Source organism: Pyrus communis, chromosome 5 (assembly GCF_041283825.1).
Source record: "Pyrus communis isolate YQ-2024b chromosome 5, ASM4128382v1, whole genome shotgun sequence".
Lineage (NCBI taxonomy): Eukaryota > Viridiplantae > Streptophyta > Magnoliopsida > Rosales > Rosaceae > Pyrus > Pyrus communis.
In genome coordinates this window covers 8,554,908-8,580,052 of record NC_142569.1, presented here as the reverse complement: position 1 = coordinate 8,580,052, position 25,145 = coordinate 8,554,908, and the positions used below count along the sequence as shown (strand labels likewise).

The 25,145-nt window shown below is 36.8% G+C and overlaps 5 protein-coding genes across 5 annotated transcripts; 2 read left to right on the top strand and 3 right to left on the bottom strand.

Annotated features, from left to right (window-relative positions):
- Positions 1–1,181: 1,181 nt before the first annotated feature.
- Positions 1,182–4,657, bottom strand: LOC148696690 (cysteine-rich receptor-like protein kinase 10). Its single transcript, XM_088694099.1, has 6 exons — positions 4,347–4,657; positions 4,074–4,258; positions 2,457–2,667; positions 2,118–2,352; positions 1,845–1,995; positions 1,182–1,621 (listed from the first exon to the last, which is right to left on the bottom strand). Exons 1-6 carry the CDS (start codon positions 4,402–4,404, stop codon positions 1,394–1,396), a joined length of 1,068 nt encoding a protein of 355 aa, XP_088550225.1. The 5' UTR covers positions 4,405–4,657; the 3' UTR covers positions 1,182–1,393.
- A 564-nt stretch (positions 4,658–5,221) lies between these two features.
- Positions 5,222–6,576, bottom strand: LOC148696689 (G-type lectin S-receptor-like serine/threonine-protein kinase At1g67520). Its single transcript, XM_088693336.1, has one exon. It carries the CDS (start codon positions 6,548–6,550, stop codon positions 5,222–5,224), a length of 1,329 nt encoding a protein of 442 aa, XP_088549462.1. The 5' UTR covers positions 6,551–6,576.
- Positions 6,577–8,924: 2,348 nt separating this feature from the next.
- Positions 8,925–12,158, top strand: LOC137726955 (pentatricopeptide repeat-containing protein At3g20730). The gene is made up of 4 exons (XM_068465902.2): positions 8,925–9,737; positions 10,019–11,286; positions 11,478–11,750; positions 11,875–12,158. Exons 1-2 carry the CDS (start codon positions 9,062–9,064, stop codon positions 11,110–11,112), a joined length of 1,770 nt encoding a protein of 589 aa, XP_068322003.2. The 5' UTR covers positions 8,925–9,061; the 3' UTR covers positions 11,113–11,286; positions 11,478–11,750; positions 11,875–12,158.
- A 4,601-nt stretch (positions 12,159–16,759) lies between these two features.
- LOC137725379 (thiosulfate/3-mercaptopyruvate sulfurtransferase 1, mitochondrial) lies at positions 16,760–22,087 on the top strand. Its single transcript, XM_068464040.2, has 12 exons — positions 16,760–17,087; positions 18,043–18,231; positions 18,510–18,569; positions 18,735–18,797; positions 19,342–19,466; positions 19,592–19,754; positions 20,335–20,394; positions 20,550–20,608; positions 20,971–21,052; positions 21,168–21,231; positions 21,435–21,502; positions 21,707–22,087. The coding sequence occupies exons 1-12, from the start codon at positions 16,983–16,985 to the stop codon at positions 21,812–21,814; spliced, it is 1,146 nt and encodes a 381-aa protein (XP_068320141.2). The 5' UTR covers positions 16,760–16,982; the 3' UTR covers positions 21,815–22,087.
- A 167-nt stretch (positions 22,088–22,254) lies between these two features.
- Positions 22,255–23,739, bottom strand: LOC137724687 (uncharacterized). Its single transcript, XM_068463418.2, has 2 exons — positions 23,038–23,739; positions 22,255–22,484 (listed from the first exon to the last, which is right to left on the bottom strand). Exons 1-2 carry the CDS (start codon positions 23,722–23,724, stop codon positions 22,296–22,298), a joined length of 876 nt encoding a protein of 291 aa, XP_068319519.2. The 5' UTR covers positions 23,725–23,739; the 3' UTR covers positions 22,255–22,295.
- Between the last annotated feature and the right edge of the window lie 1,406 nt (positions 23,740–25,145).

Below are 25,145 nucleotides of genomic sequence, written 5' to 3'. Positions count from 1 at the left end.
GTTGTTAGGGCATTCTTCAATTCATTTTGTTTCGAATGCAAATCCTCCGCCTTCTCCTCGTGTATATTAGAGAAGAAGATCGCTTGTAATCAAAAGATTGTTTAGGATTAGATCTTTATTAATATTAAAAACATCTCTTATAATTTTGTAGGAATCAAAATCTTGGCAAGATGTAGTCTTTTCATGATATAGCGTTCTTGACATTTTTGCGTCATATTCATCAAGTCTACCGATTCTGCACAGAACCAATTCTTCTTCACCACTAATCATCTGCAACAAATGTGACTGAGGTAGGAGACAGACAGGGACATTTTTAATTATTAGTCAAAAACATCCACAAGATGCAAAAGGCCGGCATGAATGGTCGCAATATTCGCTATTTTTCACCCGCTAAATTCAAGTGCTTGAAAACTTTGTTTTCCTATTCTCTTGCGACCGGCCACATAGGTGACTGCTTGAGGTTTTGAAGGTTGGCGTTTGATGAAATGCCCCAATAAGCATTGGGTGCTGCCCGCAGTTTTGTGTTGCTTGCCTATTGCTTGGGCGTGCAAGACTTATGAAAGGGCCTGTTTTCACACCAATTTTTAAGAAAAGAAGCGGGAAAAAAGGCAATCACTAATAACAATTGAAGGACACGAATATATCTTCTTTGCATGGGAAATTATAATTTAACCTTAATGCTAGGAAGTCATGGAAGGAGCTATTGTTGGGAGATGAATGCTATTACTGCTTCTATTCTCATTTTTTAGTACACTTCATTTTTTGAGTTGTTCAAGTAGGTTAGCTCAAGGTTTGATGATTTGACAGTTGGTTCTTTAACCTTATATATGCTACGCCTAGATGTGCATGTTTCTTTTGGAATGTGATAAGGATGTGCATGTATTGCATATTTGTAATGGAGGAGAACGCATATTTGGTTGATATATTGGTGAACTTAAAAGAATCAAAGAAATTGGCAATGCTAATCAAGATATTCGTACTACATACTATCGATTTTTCTTCAAAAACAAAAAGGAGATTATATTCACACAACCCAAATTACTTTTCGCACACCTTTTTAATTTTTTTAATTTTTTTTTATAAAGGGATAGTGGTGTGTAGAAAATATTAACAAAATTAAAAAGGTATGAGAGAAGTAATTTGAGGTGTGTGAATATAATCTCTCAAACAAAATTGCAAAATTAAGAAAAAGCACCACTTGAATATATGAAACATCGAAATTACATGCCTAGTATTTGGTCTCTTTTAGAGAAAAAAGAAAACCACCCATAGAATTACAGCTTAATTTTTTCTAGGAACAAACATGACCAAACACCTTCAGGCTTCAACGCGACCAAAATCGGAATTGGCCAACCCATTCATTGATACAAATGGTGGTCCCCTTCATGCTATATCAATCTGTGTAATAAAATGCTGGTTTTTTGGGTTCACGTAACTCCATGCTGTGATTTGTTAACATTTGTATCACCTCTGACATGTATGGCCGATGGGCTGCGTTTTCCTCCACGCATAGTAGACCGACTTGGATACATCGTAACAATTGATCTCTAATGGATGTTTCGATCACTAGTGTTGAATCCCTTAGTTCTTCCCCTCTACCTGCCTTCCATAACTCCCATGCCTGATGAAGCAAACATTAAAATCCTTGAATATCGATCAAACCATAAAAGATGAAGAAAAAAAACTTAAAAATAATTCTGTTTAGACACACTTGCTGATAAATCCTCTAATAGAGGTGGGCCTTGTCCTTGTATATGAGACCCACAAGTATTAGAGAGTGTTAATTTTGTGTACTAAATAACATTACTCAAATGACCATAACTGCAGTGATTTGTTTAACATACATGTCCTACTAAGTTGTGCGCACGATCTTCATTGCAGAAGCTATTGTTTTTCCTACCGCTTATAATTTCAAGCAGTAACACTCCATAGCTGTAGACATCAGATTTTACAGAGAAGTTTCCTCCCATGACGTACTCAGGGGGCATATAACCACTGTAACGAATGGGGAAAGAGAATATATATGATTAGTGAATCTCCGTATACGTACATGCATGTTTCTCAATTGAAAGAAAAATGTGTGAAATGAAGCGTATGTGGATTTTTTAAATACTCACCGTGTCCCGACAATCCTCATAGTATTAGCTCCCAGTTCCTCTGTGAAAATCTTTGCCATACCAAAATCTGAAATTTTGGGCTTCATATTTTGGTCAAGTAGTATATTACCGGCTTTCAAATCTCTATGAATCACTTTCTTCCTCGAGTATTCGTGCAAGTAAACCATTCCTTGAGTGATTCCTTCAATTATGGTGAAGCGCTTTTTCCAATCTAGTTGCCGATCTCTGGTGGAATCTGTCCAACATAGGGAGTCAAGTGAGAGTGTTTTCTATGCTCTATACTGAACAGATGATGAAATCATCAAGAGCTAACATTATAAAATAGTGTTAATTTCCCACCAAATAAAAAGTAGTCCAAGCTTTTGTTTGGCATGTACTCGTATATCAGCATCCTCTCCTCCTCGTGAATGCAAAATCCAAAGAGCTGAACAAGGTTTGTATGTTGGAGTTGATAGATGAGTATTAATTCATTCTTAAACTCCTCTGTGCCTTGTCCAGAAAACTTTGAAAGCCTCTTCACGGCTACTTCTTGTCCCGTCGCCAATTTTCCCTGAAATCATAACCCACAGATATTTTTCACTTAGTCCTAAAAAAAAAAAAAAAACCTAAGACATTTGTGTGCCGGCTGCTCAAACATGCACACTTCATATTGAAAAATGATTTTTGCACTCTCTTTTTGTATCTCTTGGGTTGAATGAATAAAAAAATATCAAGTGAAAAAAAATGGAAGGGAGGAGTGTATGTTGTTGTTTGAACACTGATCTAATTGTTCTAATTTGTAATGAGAAATTTAAAATAAATAAATTAAAAAAAAAATAAATAAATTTAAAAAAAAAAAACTCAAGAAAAAAAAAGGAATGGAGTTCATTACTCCTTACTGTTTAAAAACTACTCCCCTATAATATTTTCAGGAAAAATTAGCTTCCCATCCTTATTTTTCCTACTCCATTTATTAAAACCTTATTCCTTTTTAATTTTTTATCAAGGTATTTAGAATTTAAAAGACGTCATTAATTATTTCAATAATAAAATGTTTTTTATTTCTAAATATATTCATTTAGTGAACGTACGTTACATTTGTTATATTCATATTCATGGCTAAATTTTTCACCATATATTTTTATTTTTTTAGTTTGTATCCATTTTTAATATGCAACCCTTTTTTTAATTTGTACCAATTTTCTTTTCAGTTTTAATTTGTACCCATATATTAACTCCTTTTTGTGCTTATATTTTTTAAACTTTTATTTGTATTTGTATCCATATTTTTTAAATTTATTTGTACCCATTTTTAATTTTGCTAAATGTACCCATGCTAATTTATATGTACTTATTTTATCTTTTAAAATATATCAGTAGTTAATTTTTAAAATATGTTAATAATTATGTGGGTACATTATTATTTTTGCTATAATTTTTTTTGAAGAACAATAGTACTCTAAAATTGATTTTTTAAGTATTTATTATATATTAAAATATTATTGAATTTGTGTAAATTTCATAATTTGTGGGACATTAAATGCATAAATGTTACATCCCGACCCGGGGCGGATTACTTCCCGGGCCCGCTCCACTACCGTAGCACGATATTGTCCGCTTTGGGCTTACCATTCCCTCACGGTTTTGTTTTTGGAAACTCACGAGCAACTTCCCAGTGGGTCACCCATCATGGGATTGCTCTAGCCCCCTTCTCGCTTAACTTCGGAGTTCCTACGGAACCCGAAGACAGTGAGCTCCCAAAAGGCCTCGTGCTAGGTAGGGATTGGAATATACATTTAAGGATCACTCCCCTGGGCGATGTGGGATGTCACAATAAATGTATGAATTAAATATCTTAAATGAAGCTAAGGATCCCGATCAAAATGTTTAAACAAATAAGATTTCAGTTCAACAATTAGGTTGATTAGGGATCGGAACCAAAATGACCTATATTTTTATTATTATTTAAAATATTACCTTATAAACTGTTCCAAAGCCCCCTTGTCCGAGCTTGTTTGCTTCAGAGAAGTTGCCTGTGGCAGCCAAGACCGATTCATGGGTAAATGCGTGTAAATCAGGGTTTAGTATAATTGCCTGATCTGTAGGTCTCGTAGCTTTGATGAAGCCAAGCAATCTTCTTTGAATCTTTGTCGCCTTCTTGCCTATTTAAATTAGTATAGTAAAAATTTCAAACTGAGGAGAATGATTGTGAAATACTGTCCAATAAATGCACATTATGCTTAAAATTACCTGCTAAAACCATAAATCCTGTTCTTCTCAGGCGATAGCCCAAGATGCAAAACCCCATTACGAGTAAAGCAGCAGCAATGGAAATGCCAATCCAGAACCACTTCTGTGTTGCATCTAGTGATAGTAACAATTAATTTAATAATTAGCTACTTAACTGGCAAAATTCAAAGAAGATTGCTTAGCTTCATCAGTAGAGGGAGATAGATTTCAGAAATAATCAATCGCCAGCGGAGACAATCCGTTTCCCAGAGAAGAAGAGGACTTCACCGGAGTTATGAAGGTGAGGTGGCGTCTGGTGTGGGAGAAGGAGAATGCACGGTGATGATGAGGAAGGAGTTGCTAAGCTTAGTGGTGGGACCCTCTTCGTTATTTTAATTTTGTTGTTACCAAAAAAATTCTCAAACTTTTAATAAAATTGCTAATTTTTTTAATATTTAATTTATTTATCAATTCAGTTGGATAAGTGAGCGGGTCCGTTGCCCGTTATGTTAGCAGTTAACAACTAAATTAACAAAAAAATTATTGGAGGTTTGACATTGCAATGAATTCATAAGTTGAGATATGATATTACAATGTTTAAAATATGAGGTATGAGATTGTAGTTCAATCAATAGTTGAGGTAATTTTATTACTTTACCTTTCATTTTATATACACCACTACCAGAAAATTAGGGTTACCCAATGAAACCTTGCCCGGCGGAAACAAATTAGTTGGCTAATAGTCATTTACCCGACGAAATGACCAATTCATAGGGCAAATTTGGTCAACATTTTAAGATTTACTCAAAATCTTTATGAGACGGAACAATGTCATAGGACAAGGACATATCCGTCGGGCAAGATTTTGGCACCAAGTAAAACATTTGGCCCGCAATTCATTGAGGTGAATTAGGGGACGAAGTAAAGCTCATTTGATTTCTGGCTAGTCGATGTTTGTTATTTTCAATATATAGTAAGATTAGTACATAGCTAGACTTACGAATCTTTCCCGGAGGTGGTGAATCTGGTGGGGGTGGTTGCGTTGCTGGCAAAACAAAACTAGTGTTTGCAGTGAAGTCTTCAATGAATTCACAGTCCACGCTCCAAAATCGGCATCCTGCACCAGTAGTCGGACTACCGGATGGAAAGTCGAATCCAAGGCAGTCACAATTTTGCCAACAAGTAACCTTACAATCCTCACTACCAGTACCAGGCCAGTTGGGGGGTCTCGAAGCGCTAGAGTTAACGATATTGAAGTAACCCTTTTTCTGATAAAAATCATCACCTACTTCCCCAGTACAATCACTTGGCCGGTCCCTTCTCACGCACCCTCCGACTATGTTATAGCCGTCACAGTTTTGTGCTTGTATGATGTCAACTGATGCACCATATTCATAAAGTGCCCCCCTGGTGTATAGCACCCATTCTGGCTCAGGATCAGTAGGATCATCTAGACTCGTGTACGTGAGGTAGTCTTCGTCTTGATTCGAAACAATGCTAAAATTGTACCTTTTTTTGGATACATCAGGCAAAATAAATTGGAATCTGCCATCTGCATACACGCCGCTAGTCCAATAAACAGTCCCGCTTCGCTTGATCTTCAGTTGGTGTGCATCGGTGTCCCATTCAAGGCTGTAAGGCCCTGACGACACAGGGTTGTCACGAGTTCCCCATGATAAAAGTGACCAATTGTACCCATTTCTATGGTCAACGCCCAATTTCATGCCTGGTAAGAATGTGTCTACTGGATAATCAAAACTTTGCCAGAAAACACGGATCGTTGATCCGCTGACAGAATTGACCTCTTGTAGGACAAAATTGCCGGAATCCAAAAGGGTGGCCGCGACACTAGTATTGGGGTCATGAGTTTGGGGAGCGGAGAAAAGAACAAAAGGGTCTCCATTTTGATGAGTAATTTTCAATGTGTTATTGGAGTCCAAGGTGAGAAGTGGAGATGAAGAGGATAAAATAGGTGTGTCTCGGTTGGCAATCCATGCTTTGTTTGCACCGCTTTTAACACGGAGGATAGCAATGAAGCTGTTATCAGAACCACGGATAGCCTTTTCAATGAAATTCAAAGTGAAAGTGCCAGATGCCGAAAGTAGGGAACTTGTGGAGTTGAGAGTGTCCCCTGGTTTCAGTGTGTCTGTTGCATCATGACAAGTCCACAAGGATGCAAAACAAACCAAGATAATTGCGTACTTGATCACTGAGCCTGTAGCCATGAATAATGACCACAAGGTTACTTCAATTTCTTCGGATGATCTTGAAAACTTGTATTTCTCCCTCTGTGGCTGCCTCTCTTTTTAGTTGTTTTCTGTTCACAAAAGTAAACAAATTAACAATAAGAGGCCGGCAGTACTTGAGAAATAAATGAACTTCTTGCAATTACATGGAGAATTCTCTCTTTTGTTTAAATATTACAGAAAGAGAGACCTTGACTGATTTATATTTATCAATACACAATATACCCATCCATGTCATGGGTTTTAATTTGTCTTTCAATTCATTCCTTAGTCAATTGGTTTCTTTCTACTCGTCCGCTTCTTAGAAACAAATGGATACTTTCCGGGCAATTTTCATTGTTTTATTATGCAATACCTTGTTATCCAATATAGATGATATCAAAGATGGCAGCGTCAAAAGAAAATTGAATCGCATTTCCACATCAATTCATATTCTTTTGCAATGTGCCACCAAACTCTTGATTGATATTTCGAAGTCTAAAAGTCCTTACATAATATTTAAGAGGTCAAGAAAATGCAACCGTTTTACGGAAAAAAAAAATAGAAAAAGTGAATGATTATATGTTGCACGCATAAATAACATAATTTAGTTGATTTTTTTTTTCTTGTGCCGAATTGCAACTATGCCTGTAACTGTAAATTTTTAAGATATAGGTGTATTTGGGTTGGTAATCCAGGCATCGAGTGTGCGCCTTTTTCTGAAACCGAAGCTGAACTTCTGGTTCGCAGACCGTTAACTAATAAGTAGCTTGAGTAATATGCAGATTTACCTGGTTTGAGTGTGTCCCTGCCGTCTTGCAGCATGATGAGTACATAAGTCCAAAGCTGCTGGCATGAATACACTGCAGCAATCAATGAATAATGTGAAATACAAAGAAAATCAAAAGGGCCGGGAAGAAGAAACCTATCGTTTTGACATGCAAATTAAATATATGAAAATTTACCAATAATCCTCAAGCTGGAAACTATATGTTCTAAATTGGAAATTGGATAAACAGATGAAGAAGGCTAAGGGAAACAGATGAAGAAAGGGGTTGAAGGGAATTAATATGGATGACTTTTTGGCATTAATATTCTGCGCGCAAAGTCACCTTGTACGCAGTTTACTCCAATATTACCGATGAAAACCAAGAGCCGGCCGGCTGGGACGGGACCAAGTCAACTACCCGTCCATAGATGCCAAGAGAAACAATATCACATGCAGGCCTAGTACGTGCCATGATATTTACGGACTAAGCGTAGCTCAAGATGCAGGATTTTCATCGCCTAACTTGAGAAAAGGAAATAAAGCAGCGGCGATGGAAGTGTGTCAATCTTTATTGTCTGCTTGTTTGTATCTACGTTGTTAACTGCCCTTGTCTTGCAGTGAGGAGTGAGCAACAAAACAACTAGCTTTAGCCATATTAATATGTTAATGAGAATCGACAAATCCCACCATTTATAAATAATATATATTTATTGTAAATTTCATAATCGACTAGAATCGTTAAATTTCTCAATCATTATTTGAATATTATATCTAAAAAAATAATTTGAATGAGCGATTGTTTAGTCATCTAAATGTATAAAATAATTGACAGTGTAAGTACCAAGTAACATATTCATGAAGAACCTTTCATTTATTTGATATGCTTGGATGACTAAATGATACCCGATTCAAATACTTATTTGAGAAATGATCTTCAAATGAAGATTAATTAATAAATTGAAGGTTCTGTTATGGAATTTATTTGGTGAATGTACAATATTCATAAAAGATGAGATATGTGCATTCTCCATATTATCCAATAATAACTGATGTGAGATTTCGCCTAAATATTTAAAGGGTATATTAAATTGATATTTCGAAGGATTTTATACGAGTTATAAATCCTTGGAGTTTTAACGGAGTTCTATAGCTTTGGTAGGACTCACCAACACATTTGGGTGAATTGGTTCAAATCTTAGAGATGATGTCTAATTTCCTAAAATCTAAAATACACTATAAAAAAACCTTCCAATTTCATCAAAATCCTAATTTTTAAATAATTCAAAATCAAATCTTAAGTAAATACACATGTATTTTTATGGACAGGTTTAAAATTCTAATTGATTACAGTCGAATTTCTACACCATTTTACTATGGATATTAAATTTCTTAATTAAGACATAAATTTAAAAATTTGTCTTTTAATCAAAATATTCAAACTAACAATACTAGTCTAAGACATCGGTCAACCATCCTGAAAGATATGCTAATTTTCTTTGAAATTTGGAATTAAAAGTCCATTTATCTGAATTACACTACAAAATAAGGGCTGGTACTTTCTGACCGGGAAGAAAAAATAAAAAAATCAGTTAATAACCCCATTAAGAGAAGCGGCAAAAATATCTGTTCATAAATCCGTTAAAAGTAGCGCCAAAAATTCTGATCATAATTCCGTACAAAACGAACTTTCAAATAATGACGCAGCCCACTCCATAGTACTCCACAAGCTCACAGTGTCACACATGATGCAAGCATTGTGCAAAAGGGGCCAACTTCAACAAGCTCTGAGACTCCTTCTCTCCAACCCAACCCAATTAAACTCTTATTATTCACTGTATATGAATATCTTACAGCTGTGCATCGACGAACGAGCAGAAAGGGCCGGTCTTTTGGTTCACAGCCATGTAATTACAAGTGGGTTTGGTTCAAATTTGAATTTATATACTAAGCTGATAATCTTTTACTGCAACATTGGTCGCATGGTTAGTGCCCGCAATGTGTTTGATAGAATGCGTGAGAGAAATGTCGTGTCGTGGACTGCTATGATTTCTGGGTATGTTAAAGGTGGGCTTTATGAGGATGGTTTGATGCTGTTTCTGAGTATGCGTCAGGCGGGTTTTAGAGCTAATCAGTTTGGGTATGGGAGCGCATTGAGGGCGTGTACGAGTTTGAGGTGTTTGGAAGTAGGGCAGCAGATACAAGGGTGTATTGTGAAAGGGAGGTTTGCGGAGAACTTGTTTGTGCAGAGTGCGTTGGTTGATTTTTATTCTAAGTGTGGGAAGATAGAGGATGCACGTTATTTGTTTGAGGAAATGAAGGTGAGGGACTTGGTTTCGTGGAATGCTATGATTGGCGGCTATGCTGTTCAGGGTTTTGCCGATGACTCGTTGCGTATGTTTCATTCGATGATGAAGGAAGGTGAATGTTTATTTTTGTGATTGAAGTTACAGTTTTTTTCTATTCTTATTAGTTGTGTTCTTTTCTTTTTGTTTGTTTCATATTTTTGAGTAATGTTTACTTGCCACAAAGGTAAAATTGGTTTCCGGCTGGAGGTTTCTGATTGAGAAGCAATGTTAAACTAAAGTCTTTTGTATCTTCTGTCATCATATCTTAAGATTTTTATACCATATATGTATCAATACCTTTACTTTTCCTCTTAATATTTATGTCTAATTTTCGTATGCGATCATTTAACTCAGGCATGATCCCTGATTGCTTCAGCTTGGTAAGTGTGTTGAGAGCCTTAACCGGAGATAGTGGTCGCATGAAGGTGAGTCAAATACATGGATTCATCATGCAACTGGGTTTTGGATCACACGAGGCTATAAGTGGATCACTAATCAATGCATATGCAAAATGTGGAAGGGTAGAGAGAGCTCATCAGATATACAAGAGCATGATAAAAAAAGACATTATATCGTGCACGGCACTGATAACTGGATATGCACGAGAAGGTAACTACAGCAGAGATGTGCTAGCTCTCTTTAAAGAAGTGACTCTTATGCGCATGGCACTGGATGGTATGATATTATGCTCCATGCTTAATATATGCGCAAATATTTCTTCATTGATCTTGGGAAGACAAATCCATGTCCTTACTTTTAAACACCAACCTTGTCATGATGTGGCCATGGGAAATGCTCTTGTTGACATGTATGCAAAATGCGGAGAAATTGAAGATGCTAACCATGCTTTTGATGAGATGAAGGAAAAGAACATTATTTCATGGACATCGCTGATTTCTGGATATGGAAGGAATGGCTTGGGACATAAGGCGATTGCTTTATATAAAATGATGGAATATGAGGGATTGGAACCTAATGATATCACATTCCTGTCTCTTCTCTTTGCTTGTAGCCATGCTGGACTGACAGTTGAAGGATGGGAATGCTTCAGTACTATGCTTGAAAAGTACAACATCTTGCCTCGAGTTGAGCATTTTTCTTGCTTGGTAGACGTTTATGCACGTGCAGGTTTGTTAGACAAAGCTTACAAGTTGATGTGTGACATGAACATAAAGCCTAATTCCTCACTCTGGGGAGCCATTCTTGGCGGGTGTAGCATCCATGGTAATAGCTCACTTGGAGAAGTGGCGGCAATGCATCTTCGTGATATGGATCCAAAGAATTCAGTTAACTTTGTTGTCCTAGGAAGCATGTATGCTGCATCTGGTGCATGGGACAATGCTTTGGAAACGCGAAATTTGATAGAGAAGAGAAGTTTGAAAAAAGAACCAGCACAGAGCGTTTTAGTTTCCACAACAAATAAAACTGTGCTTTTGCAGCCAACTTAAGACAGTAGAACTAGCTAAATTCGTTGTTCATCCTTGGAGAGGAGCAAATACCATTACCATATTGCTCATGCGGATGTTTTTGTTTATGCTCCAAGAGTAATTGAAAGTTTCTAATTCATCTCGTTCTACTTTCGGGACGCAGACCTTTTTCACATATTGCTTCTGAACACTCAGGTATTTTACCTTCCTAAAAATTGTGTACTTTTATATTTGTGCCTTTCTTCTTGGTTTTGTGTTCAAAACAATTTAAAATATTAATATACTAGAGCCTCACCTCACCTACATCAATGAAGAATGAGATTTGACATGTTAATATATACATTAATTCTTGAAGTGTCACTTTGCTTTTGGAAAATATTTGACAGGCATAGAGGAGTCATTGGGGTAAAGTTTAATCCACGAAACAATAATAAGCGAAATCAAGGTTCCGGTCGATATGGTCAGAGTGGAGATAGCCCAATAGGATGGCTTCCCCAGGTGAATGTACTTTTATAAGTCCATTCTCTTAAGAGGAACTAAGCCTTTTCAGAATGCTATGCTCAGAAAATTCATCTTATGTTGCGCCACAAAGCAGTAGGAGGAATTGCTTGCTATAATCTCATTATAACCTGTGGCATCGTGCGATTCATACCTTTCTGGTAAGCAATCCCACCCTTCTTAACTTCACATTCGTGTGTTTATGTTGTCTTCTGAATATTGAATCTTCAAAATTTGACGCATACATAGAACTGAAGAACTTACGAGTAAGACTTTTTGTTGCAGGGAAGAGTTACCTGGATTAATAGACTAGAAGAGACAAGTTTGCTGCTGTAAAAATATTCCAACTGCTAAAAGAATGTCTCGGAATCACAGATGGTATCTCATAGTGTCTCAACTGTCTAAACTTGAGAATAGAGTAGAAGTTGAAAAATGAAAATACTTCCTCATGCAAATATATGATTCTTTTTCTTTAATTTGCTACCATATTGGCAAGTGAATCTTTATTGTATGAAGAATGAAAGACAAGTATGGCCATATAAAAAATAAGAGGATCTGGATTTGGTATCTAGCTTAGTCTTGGATTCATTTGTAGTCTACAAGGCATCAACGATTGAGAGTCTTTCGCGTAAATGTGAGTGACTGTTCTTAGCATCCATCTATTACAGTTCCAAAAGAAATACAACCCGGACACGAGTCTATTATAACACATGACTTGACTGTCGTTCTAAATTAAAAGATGTGTGTCTGCTGCGTTGTTCTATGAGTGTCTGCTGCTTTCTTCTGATTGTTTAGGGTCATTGGTTGCAGTTTATATTCTTGGGGGCTGGTACTGACCTTTTCTGCAGTACTGAAGAGAAAACACAACAGTAATGAACTCGATAATAAAGAAGGGCGGTTCTTGGTTGGAAGATTGAGAAGGGTGGTTCAACCCCTCAATGTGGTTAGGAAGCACTACTTGCTCAAACAGACGCAGGAGAGGCTCGAAGAGGGGATTTCTAAGCGAAAAACACTTGGCGGCTTTGCTATCCATGCTACTCACCAAAGGGTGGCAGGTGAAGCTGCAAGGAGAAAATGCAGCTTTCTTCGTTCCATATAACTGATATGACTGTGACTAGTCTTATAGAATCGTTGCTTTTTCGATCTTTCAATTTCTTATCTGTGGGAGAAGATAGGAAGGGAAAGAGACTTCGATCGTGTAGATTTCAGTTAGGTTCTGTTGTTCTATCATATTTCTTCCTACGAATTGCCGAAAAGTCACGTTCACTACATATAGTTTGAGGCAGAGTTTCGGGGTATCTGATTCACATGGACAATATCAAATTATCAGTACGACGTTACGAAAGATTTATTTTCAACTAATCTCAATTGAATGTGAAGATAAATGCTCTCAATCTCTTGATCAAGAAAATTGTTTCGCCAGCCAAGGAGGCGGGGACGGTATTGAGTTTTTCATTAGGCGGTAAGATAAAACTCACACGCCACTTTTGCCAATTGATTTGGAGACCTAACGTGACTGTCACGAGGTATTTTGTCAAGCATCTTGCTCGAATGACAATCGCGAGTCGTGACCAATATCGTGTGTAACAATAGTGAGTCTAGGGCCAATCGTATACACTCGCCCCTGTGTCCAAATCCTTATCCTTAATTTGAAGATCATCTATGCTAAAAAAATCATTTGAATTGAAATCCTTTAGCAACCCAAGTGTGTTAAATAAATAGGCGGTTGTTCATGGATATGTTATTTGATACTCACATGGTTGATTTATTTTATACGTACAGATGACTAAACGATTTTCAATTAGAATGATTTTGTGCATGGATGATCTTCACTTAAAAATTAAGAAATTAATAGTTATGATTTCCAAGCCAAACGATGTATCAAAACTAATCTTACTCGAACATGCACCAACAAGCAATCAAGGCGGGCTATGAGGCAATCACATGATGCACGTGAAAAGCAAGAAGAAAATCATAAGGAAGTGCATCATCACAATGTCACCAGCAATCACGCAGGAAAGGGAAAAGCCCCATTAGGAAGGCCATGTTCGAAAATCCCTTGGGTATGGGTTTGATTATTTAGCCCACACAAGGTCCTTCACAACCCAAATAATCAAGTGAGCTAATGTTGAGGCTAAAAAATGTCACGTGCAAGCCCAATCAAGTCTCGAAGCCCAATTTTCATATAAGCCTCAAGTCAAGCCCAAATAAATGCAAAAGGTGCTGAATCGAGAAAGAGGTATATTTGTAATCATGCCATGCTACATTAATCAAGCCACAGATTTGTGTAAATCATGCCATCCTCGTGAGAACTCATGAATATTCATCATGCTAAGTTTTATCACACCAATCACTATTCATGCTAAGATAAGTCCAAGTCACATGCATAAGGCTTGTCAAGTGAATTGTAGTATGGATGGCTACAGAAGTTCACTGGGCCTACATAAAGTCAAGAATATGGAAGTCTTTGAGTTGCTTGGGAGCGAAAAATTCCAAGCACAAAACCTTTGTATTCCACATAGTTAAGTTTGAGAGAGAACCAGGCTAGTTCCTCATCTCCCTAGTTAGCTAACCAACTTAGTTAGGGAAGAACCAAGCCCTAGCCCTTAGAGTCATGCGAAAGCGCAGACAGACATGCATTTAATGAAGCGAGAAGTAGACTTTCCCTTCCTAGCTAATGCAGAAGTCCAACGCACGAAATCCATGAGGCTAGCTACCCAAAGTAACGCCTGTAGAAAGCTGACCCGGGAACCCACACCTCAGGAAAAAGACACGGTGCAGTATCTACGGTCTAGCCTTCCTTCACCAAAAGAAGGGGTACTAGGAGAACTAGGGAGAAAGGAAAGGGAAAAACAAGCCCTAACCAGATATTCTTTTGGGAATGAACCATTCAACTACAAATATAGGCCAAGAACCTTAGAGAAAGAGGCCCAATCCTCCAACTTCACATAGCGAACCAAAGAAACCCAGAAACATCATTCTGCAACCTTAGCATTCTCACCTCCCTCTAAGTATTTCAGTCATCGTAAGCCTTGCTTCCACCCTAGGAAACTTAGACTATCCAACAAAGAACACCGTGCAACCATGCTCTCTCTCAACATGCTAAACTGATAAATTTCTAGCTTTCACATCACGCTTCTCTTGATCAAGCCATTATTTGCCTAAATCATGTTATCTTCAAGTCATTGATCCAACTGGGATATTTCCTAAGATGTGCTAATTCTTTCGAGATATTCCAAGACTTGGTACGAAACTGAACCAAGAGAGACAAGAAGACTTTTTAAAATCCAAGTCTAACTCAACCTAAAAATTCCCCAACAGATCCTTCTGCGAATACAATTTGTTAGTTTTTGTCTGGAGTTCATAGAGTGCAGTATCAATGAATTGAATTCCAATATTGTGCCTCTATTGACATGCAATCTAGTTTTGGTTCTTTAGTTAAGCAACTTAAGCTCCGAATTATTTCGTCATTTTTCCGAAAGTTCTTACCCAACAAGTGGTTCACTTTTTGCACCAGCCGCCTATTCGACTGTTTGTTAAGCCCAGGAAGGAAGTGTAGGAGAAGGCATTGGGGACCAACCCAAGAACTCTGCAGAAGTTCCGAGGAACTAGGGTTGTAGTGATACTGACATATCTAAGATGCTCATGCGGCGCCCTGTTTTGCGGAGTAGTGACCCTTACCAGCTTCAGTTCAAACTAAGGTCATTTGGATGTGTTTTTAAAATGACTGAACTCGCACATCTAAACGAGCTCTAAATGTTCTAAGTGTTTTATTCGAGTAATTAATAGAAATCATCCCCTTAAAAAATGTATTGTATGAACGTATGAAATTTGACAAATTCATATTTACTTGATACAAGTTTTCGGATGTAATGATAATCAATTTTAATGTGTTTTATTCGAGCGTAAACCACATGATTTGTTGTCAGTGATACTGCAGAGCTATTTCCAAAACATAAAAGTTGATGGTGTAGGCAGTGTGAAACCATTATCATGAAACAACTTGTAGTCCTGGCATTTTCAGCGACATAGATAGCCAATATGATCTATCCAACCTTTGTGAAAGATTTTGCAAAAATGACACTCCATCTAATCAAATTTTGGCCAAGAAATATGTAATTGTCACCCGTGATCTTTTATAAAAGGGTAATGCTAGAGAGATCAAATTTTTAAACCAAATGGTGTAAACCAAATGATATGGTTGATAATGATTGGATTATTAGTTAAATGTCGATTAATGTGCTTATTTCTTATTAGTGACACATAATTTGGTTTGTAAATTTGGTCACCCTAATATTATCTTTTATATAAACACATCCTGCTCAATTAGAGTTTGAATAAGCGTGCATGTTGCAGTATTTGCAAATTTGTAGTGTTTTCTCTTTATTAGAAATTCAACCACCGTTCATTTCCAAAAAATTACTTCTACTTCGTGGTTATAACAATTTTAGAAAGGTTGTTTTAACTGGAGAACCTTGGTTGTTTTCTTTGTTTTAAGATAAAATAAAGAAACAAAAAAAGTTCATGGGTGCTTCCAAAAAATAAAAAAATAAAAGTTCATGGGTACTTTGGTTATCTTGATTTTAAAGTCGGGTGTGCAAAGAAAATTATACCTTGAAAATGGGTGGCCAATCCATAGAACATTTTCCTTGATGGAATTGTGGATGAAAAATGCACGGAGGTGCCACGTTGCCAAATGAATGAGGATCCTTTTTGGATTCTCTTTGTGAGGTTTCTAGGGATCCTCCAATCATATCCGTACATCGTATATTGTACGATCAGAAATTATTATAAATTTTTTTATTTAAAATTGAATATAAACAATACTTGATGAAAACTGGTTGCACAATGTACGATAAACGAACGTAATTAGAGGATCCTCATGATTCTTACAAAAGATGAACCAAAAAGAATCCTCATTTTTGCCAAACGACTTTGAGTTTAGGGGGTCAATTATAAAAACTTTTAGTAAAGATGGCAAACACAGAAAAGAGGGGCATAAATGCAATTTTCCAAATGAAATGAAATTTGCTGGCTCATAAGTTTTAATCGTCCGAACAAGCGCCTACAAAATAGAGACAGATTGTATGTCCTGTTTCCCATTTCCTCTTATTTTATGAGATCATAACCATGTAATATATATATAACATTTTAATGTAGCGTAATTGTAACCGAACAAATAAAAATGAATGAAAATAGCATCTAAACAAGAGGCTGCCTCCCTACAAAATTCCGAGGAAATGAATCGATAAAGTAAAATCCTGTCACCGTCCCATTGAGCTGCTGCTGTAGATAGATAGAGGGAGACCCTTTGTCTTCTCTTTCACTGACACCTCCTCCTCGTCCTCCTCCTAAAAGCCAAACCCTTTTAATTTCTATGGTCTTTTGAGTGAATGGCTTCATCTCTTTTCGCAAGGACTCTCCTGGGTCATCGCCTTTTCCACTCTTCGCCTCACTCTCTCTGCCAAAAGCCCCAATTTTTCACCTCCCTCTTCAATGTAAGTAGCAACCTTCCTTTCTTTTCGTGTTTAATCTTCGATTTTGATTTGTGGGTTTTGTTCTTTTTGATGATATGCTCATTCCCTTTTGGTTAATTTTCGATCTTTTGGTTTTAGCCGGTCATTTTTCTTGCTCTATATATCTCAATTTTTGTATTTTGTTCATGGGTTTTAGTTTTTTTAGTGAATTGAGTTAGGAAATTTGGTCTGGAATGTTTGGGAGTGCTTTCCTGACAAGGGTTTTTCTTTGTTTGATCAGTTAAGTGATTTGTGGTAATGTTGTAGTTTACTATTGTGAAGGTGTTTAGTGTGATTGTTATGTAAACGGTCTTAGTTCCTGAATGTATTCAATGACCCTAGCAGCTCCGTTTGACTCCGGTAGCCTTGAACTGGAAAGAAGGGAATTTGTTGGAGTCTGCTTGTATGTTTTCTAGATTCCCCCTTTGATTGTCGTTATGATATAAAGTGTTCGGTATTGTAGTTCTCGAAGTGATTTATTGGCTGTGTGTTTAATTAAATATTATATACACTACTTGGATATCGATTGATGTAGATTACTCCGTCTAATTTACATAACAAAGTCGATCAAACCATTGAAAATCCTGTAGTTTCTTAGGCGGAAGAGCTTCCTTTAAAGATGTTTTTCTGGATTGAGTGATTACAGTGGAATCGTTGAGAAACATGTACTCTTCATAGTGTGCAAAGATTATTGCACAATCCTCTTTACCCAAAAACTCATGTTTTATTTTAAGAGGCCTTGTCCGAATCATCCACAATTGTTCGTCTTCTCAGTGATTCCATTTTGATTTGCACTTCATAACATTTGGGTAGTAGTTAACTTAATCATTAAGTTTGTTTATTAATTTGAAATACGCTCTTCAGTTTGAGCTGTTTACTAAATCTAATATTTTTTCTTATGTCAAGATTTAACATAGTGATTTTTCTGTCATTGCAGAAGGGAACAGAACACTTTCGAGCTGACCCTACCTATACAAAATATAGAACATCTGCCTGGGTTCCTCGTGTTATGGCTTCATCAGTAGTTGGCGCAAGAGCTGATTTTACAACACAATCTGTGTCTACAAAAGAGCCTGTTGTTTCTGTTGATTGGCTCCATGCTAACCTCAAAGAGCCTGATCTGAAGGTACCGTGTTTTGGCTTGTTTATACTGAACTATTTATTCATCCTCCCTTTTCTTCCACTGGAGTGTAAGTCTGGAATAAGTTGAATATATTACTAACGAATGCTTGATGCTCAGTGCTCGTTCACCTTTTATTATATGTAATTTTTTTCAATCGGTTCATAATGTATGTTGTCATCATCATGATTTTCTAATTGGAGACGGCATTTCTGTTCTGCTTTCCTATATGCTTCCTTTTTCCCTGTGCATGTTGGTAAACATTTTTTAGTTATCTACTTCAGGTGCTAGATGCGTCTTGGTATATGCCTGATGAGCAAAGGAATCCAATTCAAGAGTATCAGGTACTCACCAAGCTTTCTGGACTGATGCTGTCATTTGATAATTCTTAATAATATCTGTATCAATTGATTCAATTCCAATCTTGTTCTAAGATCTTCATGTTATTTCATTTGCTTCATTTTCCACTACGGCTCATTTTGGTCAATTAAACCTCTTCTTCATGACAGGTTGCTCACATTCCTGGTGCACTTTTCTTTGACGTGGATGGAATATCAGATCGCAATACAAAAGTAAGATGTTTTCTATTCTATGTTTCTTGTCAAAATATGGTATCAGATCGCACTAGTATCGCTAGCAATGAATACTAGTGTTGGATGTTGAAATCAGCAGCCTTATTTTCTTTGTTTCTTGAGCTTCATTCTGGCCCTTTTTTCACATAAGGATGAAACTAGTATGGCCACAAAACGCCCGAGTCTATTTTCTTAGCGTGCCAACTATATTCTTAGCAATTTATTTCATTCCACTAGTTTGAGTTAACTTAGAAATACATTCTTATTTAGCCATTTTGGAGAAGAATTCAGATTATATCATTAAGCTGTTAATATTAATCGGATGAATGACTGTTGACCAAAAAAATAAATATGATGAATGATTCTTCATGTCAACAAATTTTGATGAATAGTTCTTGATGTTGTTCTTATGAGTGTGTGGGCCATAATGGCCAGGCATACACACCACTTTTCTAACTATGGCCAGGCATACACACCACTTTTCTAACTATCTTGCTCTTTCCTGTTCTCTCTTATTGAAGACTAGAATTATGACTTGTAACAGTTACCGCATATGTTACCATCAGAGGAAGCCTTTGCTGCTGCTGTTTCTGCTCTTGGCATTGAGAACAAAGATGATCTTGTTGTGTATGATGGAAAAGGGATCTTTAGTGCAGCTCGTGTGTGGTGGTAAGTTATGGGACTGATTCGGAAGATTTAAAGTTTTAACTCATCTGAAATGTAATAAAAAATTGTGTTTTCCGCTTTTTCATTGTGTTACAATCTAATTTTTCATTTCCTTATAAAAATGAAAGGATGTTCCGAGTATTTGGCCATGACAGAGTTTGGGTTTTAGATGGAGGCCTGCCAAGGTGGCGTGCATCTGGATATGATGTTGAATCTAGTGCCTCTGGTGATGCAATTTTGAAAGCTAGTGCTGCCAGTGAGGCAATAGAGAAAATATACAAGGGACAAGCAGTAAGTTCATTATATACTTGTCTCTGAAAACAGTTATGTTTTAACACTGACTGGGATTTTGGAATTCTCTGACTCCAAAAGCCATTAGCATATGGTTATGGTTATTACAGTATGTTTTGTGAAATCTAGATGTTGTTCTTTTTATTTATGTTTTTCATAGTTTTAACGTGGACTCTTAAGCCTGGATAAATGTCTTTAAATCATAGGTTCTCTCTTTTTTTTTCACTTCCTCAATTCTTGTAGTGTCTGTTTGGTGTCTACTTTCTCTATACCTTGTACATTGTAGATTTTCTTGAGATCTAGAAAATTGCAATTCTCTCCTCTAGTGACATAAGAAAAGAAATTTGGAAGTTTGATGGGGGGTTGAGCTGTTGAATGTTATCCTGGAGTTAAGAACTTTAGTTTTCCATTCTTTTGGAAAAGTCAAAAGGAGGGTGTAGGGTTCGGTCAGTCCTCGCAGGTCCCATGTCAACTAAATTGGCCTTGTCTGACGTGACGCTTTTCCTAAGTTTTTATGATAACATGTGATAGTTTTCAAGGCTGCTTGTGATGGTTTTGGGGAAGAATTTTTGTTCTGCAGGTTGGGCCCACCACATTTGAGACGAAGTTTCAGCCACATCTTGTCTGGACTCTTGATCAGGTTTGGTTTCTCTATCTTAATTGACTAGTAAAGGTGCATATCTTGAATTCAGCCCTGAAACTTGTGGCAAGTATGGGTTTTCAACTGACAAATTAACCAATTCTGCTACTTTTTTTTTTATACTCTCGTTTTATACTTCCTACTGTATTTTTCAGGTTAGAAAAAATGTTGAGGACGGAAGGCACCAACATATAGATGCCCGATCAAAGGCCAGGTATTCTTTATGCTAAATCAACTGATATGAAGCTTGAGTAATTCTTGGTCTGTTTTATTTTCCCGGTAATTGTGTAAATCACCAGCTTGAACGTGTTCATTCATGCATTGTGAAATAATTGGTTTGGTTAGTAATCTTGATTGAGATAAGATAACAGTATGTTGAGCACTCAAAATTTTCTCTGCCTTACACAAAGGAACTTATGCAGATTATATGGAGACATTTTATTAGAGTTCTTTTCCTATTTGTGATGTGTTTTTAAAAAAAAAAAAAAAATAGATTACATGGTCTTTGAAGGCCTATTTTCTGATTATTTTTCTTGCATTAACAATCTTGGATTTGACGGAAATTTGGTGTTGCAGGTTCAATGGAACTGCATTAGAGCCTCGAAAAGGCATAAGAAGTGGTCATGTACCTGGAAGCAAGTGCATTCCTTTTCCACAAGTAAAAAGATCAAAATCTTGTGTTACCTCTTAAACCGCAACAAAGTCTAGTTGGGTGTGTAAAGAACGGTATGCTGCCTAAGCTGTTGAGTAACAAATGGGTTCTTTCCTTGCAGTTGTTGGATTCTTCAGCGACACTTTTACCAGCAGATAAGCTGAAAGCCCGATTTGATGAAGAAGGTAATAACTTTTTTGTTTTATTATTACTTTTTTGATGTAGTCTTAGATCTTGAATACTTTTGTATGTACCCTCTGGTGCTCTACGGTTTCCAAGCGATGTCTCCTTTTTTAAACATAAAAACTCAACCGCAGACAAATATTTTAATTGGTCACAAGGTATCTGTCTGTTATTATTAATTAATGACCCTAACCTCATGCTGCAGGTATCTCCTTGGAAAGCCCTATCGTTACTTCATGTGGTACTGGTGTGACAGCTTGCATTCTTGCATTGGTAATCTCTCTCTCTGTCTCTCTGCATACCCAGCACCCACTAAATTTCTTGGAAGTATTACAGCTGCAGAGATGAATTTTTTTTTTTTGCAATAGTTGATCATGAACGTAAACATTTTTCCAGTTACGTTCTTGTAATAAATATTTTAGCAAGGAACCATGCCGCATTTATTCATACTTCTCGTATTCATGTGCTCTCTTTCAGGGTCTTCATCGACTTGGTAAGCCTGATGTACCAGTCTATGATGGATCGTGGACTGAATGGGGAGCGCAGTCCGACACACCCGTTGACAGTTCTACAGAAAGTGCGTAATGGAGCGGTATTGCCGGATGCTTGTTGGAACCATGAACAGCCTGGGGTTTGCCAATACTCAGATTACAACGAAAGAGGTTGCATCTCAATTAAGACATCCGGTATAAGTCATGCTATTGAATTGCAACCTGTGTTTTTCTTGTTAAAATCTCAACCTTTAGTCCCCTCCTTTGTTTGAACACTGATGAGAATCATCCTTGGTGGTAAATATTTCAAGTCGAAAACCATGTACTCTTCCTTGGCTTGACAAAGTAAATAAGTTTTGTTTCCATATTTCTTGAACTTTTCCTTGTTGAAGATGATTTTCGGCAATTTTTGGCAAATTTTTTTTTCCGTTTCCGACGCCATTACAGAAAATGGAACTGACTGCTGGATATATATTTTCAAGAGATGAAAAGATGCATACGAACACCGAACAGAAACTAGAATACGATCTCGATTCGAAGAGAGAAACATCATATTTACATGCATAAAATTCTTGTCAGGTAGATGTGAGCAGTTGGTTGAGATTGTTGGAGAATGAAGGCTTTGATTGAGCATCAAAGTGTTTTGCTAGTATGGCCACAAACTTCTTTGGGACCAGGCAGTTATTCTCCAAATATAGCTTCTCTTGAAGAACAGGAGATGCAACTACTTGTAGCTCTTCAATGGGAGGAGCTTCTTTCAATTCCTGCACGCATAAGATCTTATGTTATAAACAGTTTTATAAGTTTTCTTTAAGCAGTTGGAAAATTATTTCCGCACGCTCTCTCGATCCACTTTGACTCCTTGTTTCTAGCTACAAGATTGAATCGAGGAACAAGAACGAGCATGGGCGTGGAGGACAAAAACGGAGTGTGAAAATTATTTTCCAGTTAAGCAATCTAGTATCATCTACACTCGAATTCAGGCTTCTGAAATAAGCAAAGACAAGATTGGAAAAATGGGTTATTCAAGCAGGATTAATTGTTAACAATTATTCATTATTTTAATCATCATAATCATTAAGATAATTGGATTTACACAGATAAAATGATAAAAAGAAAAAAAACAAGGGCTAAAAAAAGAGCTGGATAAATGGATTTGATGTTACACATGTATATAGAATAAGATCCCAAATTGAAATTATTTTAAGTGTGAAGGTCAGATCGCCAAGTGAATAATATCAATAAACAAAGGAAAGACAGTAACTAGACTTTTGGATGGTGGAAGTAAAGTTTAGAGGGAAAAACTCAGGAAAATACCTTTAATGACCCCATGAGTTGAAGAATCCCAACTTGGGCCTGCAAGTACTTGACATAGTTGTAAGCAGCAGTGAGCATCTCAGCTGTGTTCATCTTACTTCCTCCGGGAACAAGCTTCCCTAGCTCTTGAGTCTTCTCTGTGATCTTCCTCCTCCTCTCTCTAGCCGCTATACTCTGCGCCGACACACATTTCTCACCCACTTTTTTCTTATTAGCAGCATTAGTTATACTCTCGTGTCCAGGATCAATGTTTGCTCCTGTGCTATTAGTTAAACCCTCCGGAAGTTGATCGAATTTGGGAAGTGGAGTAGCAAAAAACTTGGGGACAGGCACCAACGAGGGTAGCGGACACAAATTTGGAACAAACCCATTAGAGAGAGTAAAATCCGGGAAGAAGCAATCTTGGAAACATTTTTGGCGTTTCGGGTTGGGGTGGGGATTGAAATCAGGGGCAGTGAGAGAGAAACTATTATGTGGGGGAAGAAGATGATCATCAGTTGTAGTATCATGATCATGATTTTCAAGGTATAGAAGATCGTAGGGGTCATACCATGAATGATATTCATCAACAAAGCTGTTGGAAAAGTTGGAATTAATATTATACTCGGAATAATAATAATATTGAAGGAAGTCTGCTGTTAAGAGCTCTGCTTCCAAGTTTTGTTGGAAACAATTAGTGATCGTCATCTCTGAGTCGAAAACCTGAGGAGGTAATGGACTCAAGGCCATGAAATATATGTGCTTAAAACCTGAAAAAAGAGAGAGGAAGTAACAGAAATTAGAAAATGAATACAGCATAGAGAAATTAAGTATACGTAGTTGAGATTTTAACTATGCATGCATAAAAAGATGCTTAATATTTCATACAGAAGCTGTAACGTGCACAAGGCGAGTACGAAAGGGAAGTATATACATAGCGATTCGTAGCTTACAACTATGTATAACTGCAAGAAGGTAAAACTGCAAGAAGTGAGAGAGAGGGAGAGAGAGAATTGTACCTGAGAAGATACTGTGTAAGGTGAAAATGTTGGTTGTTGTACAAGAGTAGACAGAAGCAGACCTAAACAAGACCTGAGATAGAATTACCACTAATTAACTGCTACAACTTATAAAAACCGACTTAATCCTTAATTACTTGCGAGAGAGAGAGTGTGTGTGTTGAGAAAAAAGTGGAGGTTGAGGGTTGGAACGGTTACCAAATACCAACCTGCGCGGGAAAGTCTAGGGTTTTTAGCTTATCTTAACTGTAACTGAAAACCGCTATACGTGGTGGCTGCAATGCCCTAACTTTTACCTTGTCCAAACACCAACGTTAACTCTTTCATATATAGCATTAGGACAAAAGACTATAGTTTATCTTGTTAATTTCAAGTACTGAAAATTAAAAGGATTAACATTGACCTAAGGGGAAAGGGTTTAATTACGACATCAGTATGCTAAGGTTTTTTTTATTGGGTTTGCTTAGTTAATTACATAGTCTAATTAAATATGGTCCCGCTAGCGTTATTTAGGTGCACTTTACATACGTTGTACAATATTTGAACTTATGATCCAATATGCCGACAAATTTATGAACTAAAATATATTAGATGAAGAAAATATCATTATTCATTCTAGTTTTTAATTTCCCTTACATGATTAGTTAGTGTTGCTATTAGAACCACATTATTGATCACTTCTCTATTACAGGTGAGTCTCTCATACATAGCTGAAGCTTATCTCTATTAAAGAGACGATTAATATATTTGGTACAATTATTCTTAATGATATATATGTCGAGTTAAGATTGGCCATTGCTAATTTTAGTAATATGAAAATATTGACTATTAATCTATACTAATCTGAAATGGCATATGCCCACACAAAACCGTGATTGCCACCCCATATATACCAGTTCAACCGTAAAATTTGGAATCTGATATTTGTGGTAGGTATAGTGACCGAATATTGCTCTCTCACTAGACAATTTGGCATGTTTGTCAAAGGTTAATATAGAAACATTACTTTAGATCCAAGAAATCTCACACTCTCGTTTAGAACCGTTCGTTTAACACCAAATATAGAAGAAAAAGAGAAAACTGTGGAGAAAAACAGGGTCAGACTGTAAG

What these genes read in the sequence shown, in the direction of transcription:
- LOC148696690 (XM_088694099.1), bottom strand. Translation starts at nt 4,404, where the DNA reads ATGGGGTTTTGCATCTTGGGCTATCGCCTGAGAAGAACAGGATTTATG. An exon ending in AGGATTTATGGTTTTAGCAG is followed by an intron (nt 4,259 to 4,346) that starts GTAATTTTAAGC and finishes TAATTTAAATAG; the next exon opens with GCAAGAAGGCGACAAAGATT. An exon ending in ATGAGGATTGTCGGGACACG is followed by an intron (nt 1,996 to 2,117) that starts GTGAGTATTTAA and finishes CATTCGTTACAG; the next exon opens with TGGTTATATGCCCCCTGAGT.
- LOC148696689 (XM_088693336.1), bottom strand. Translation starts at nt 6,550, where the DNA reads ATGGCTACAGGCTCAGTGATCAAGTACGCAATTATCTTGGTTTGTTTT.
- LOC137726955 (XM_068465902.2), top strand. Translation starts at nt 9,062, where the DNA reads ATGATGCAAGCATTGTGCAAAAGGGGCCAACTTCAACAAGCTCTGAGA. An exon ending in TCATTCGATGATGAAGGAAG is followed by an intron (nt 9,738 to 10,018) that starts GTGAATGTTTAT and finishes CATTTAACTCAG; the next exon opens with GCATGATCCCTGATTGCTTC.
- LOC137725379 (XM_068464040.2), top strand. Translation starts at nt 16,983, where the DNA reads ATGGCTTCATCTCTTTTCGCAAGGACTCTCCTGGGTCATCGCCTTTTC. An exon ending in TTTTCACCTCCCTCTTCAAT is followed by an intron (nt 17,088 to 18,042) that starts GTAAGTAGCAAC and finishes CTGTCATTGCAG; the next exon opens with AAGGGAACAGAACACTTTCG. An exon ending in AGCCCGATTTGATGAAGAAG is followed by an intron (nt 21,232 to 21,434) that starts GTAATAACTTTT and finishes CTCATGCTGCAG; the next exon opens with GTATCTCCTTGGAAAGCCCT.
- LOC137724687 (XM_068463418.2), bottom strand. Translation starts at nt 23,724, where the DNA reads ATGACGATCACTAATTGTTTCCAACAAAACTTGGAAGCAGAGCTCTTA. An exon ending in AACTCATGGGGTCATTAAAG is followed by an intron (nt 22,485 to 23,037) that starts GTATTTTCCTGA and finishes TTATGCGTGCAG; the next exon opens with GAATTGAAAGAAGCTCCTCC.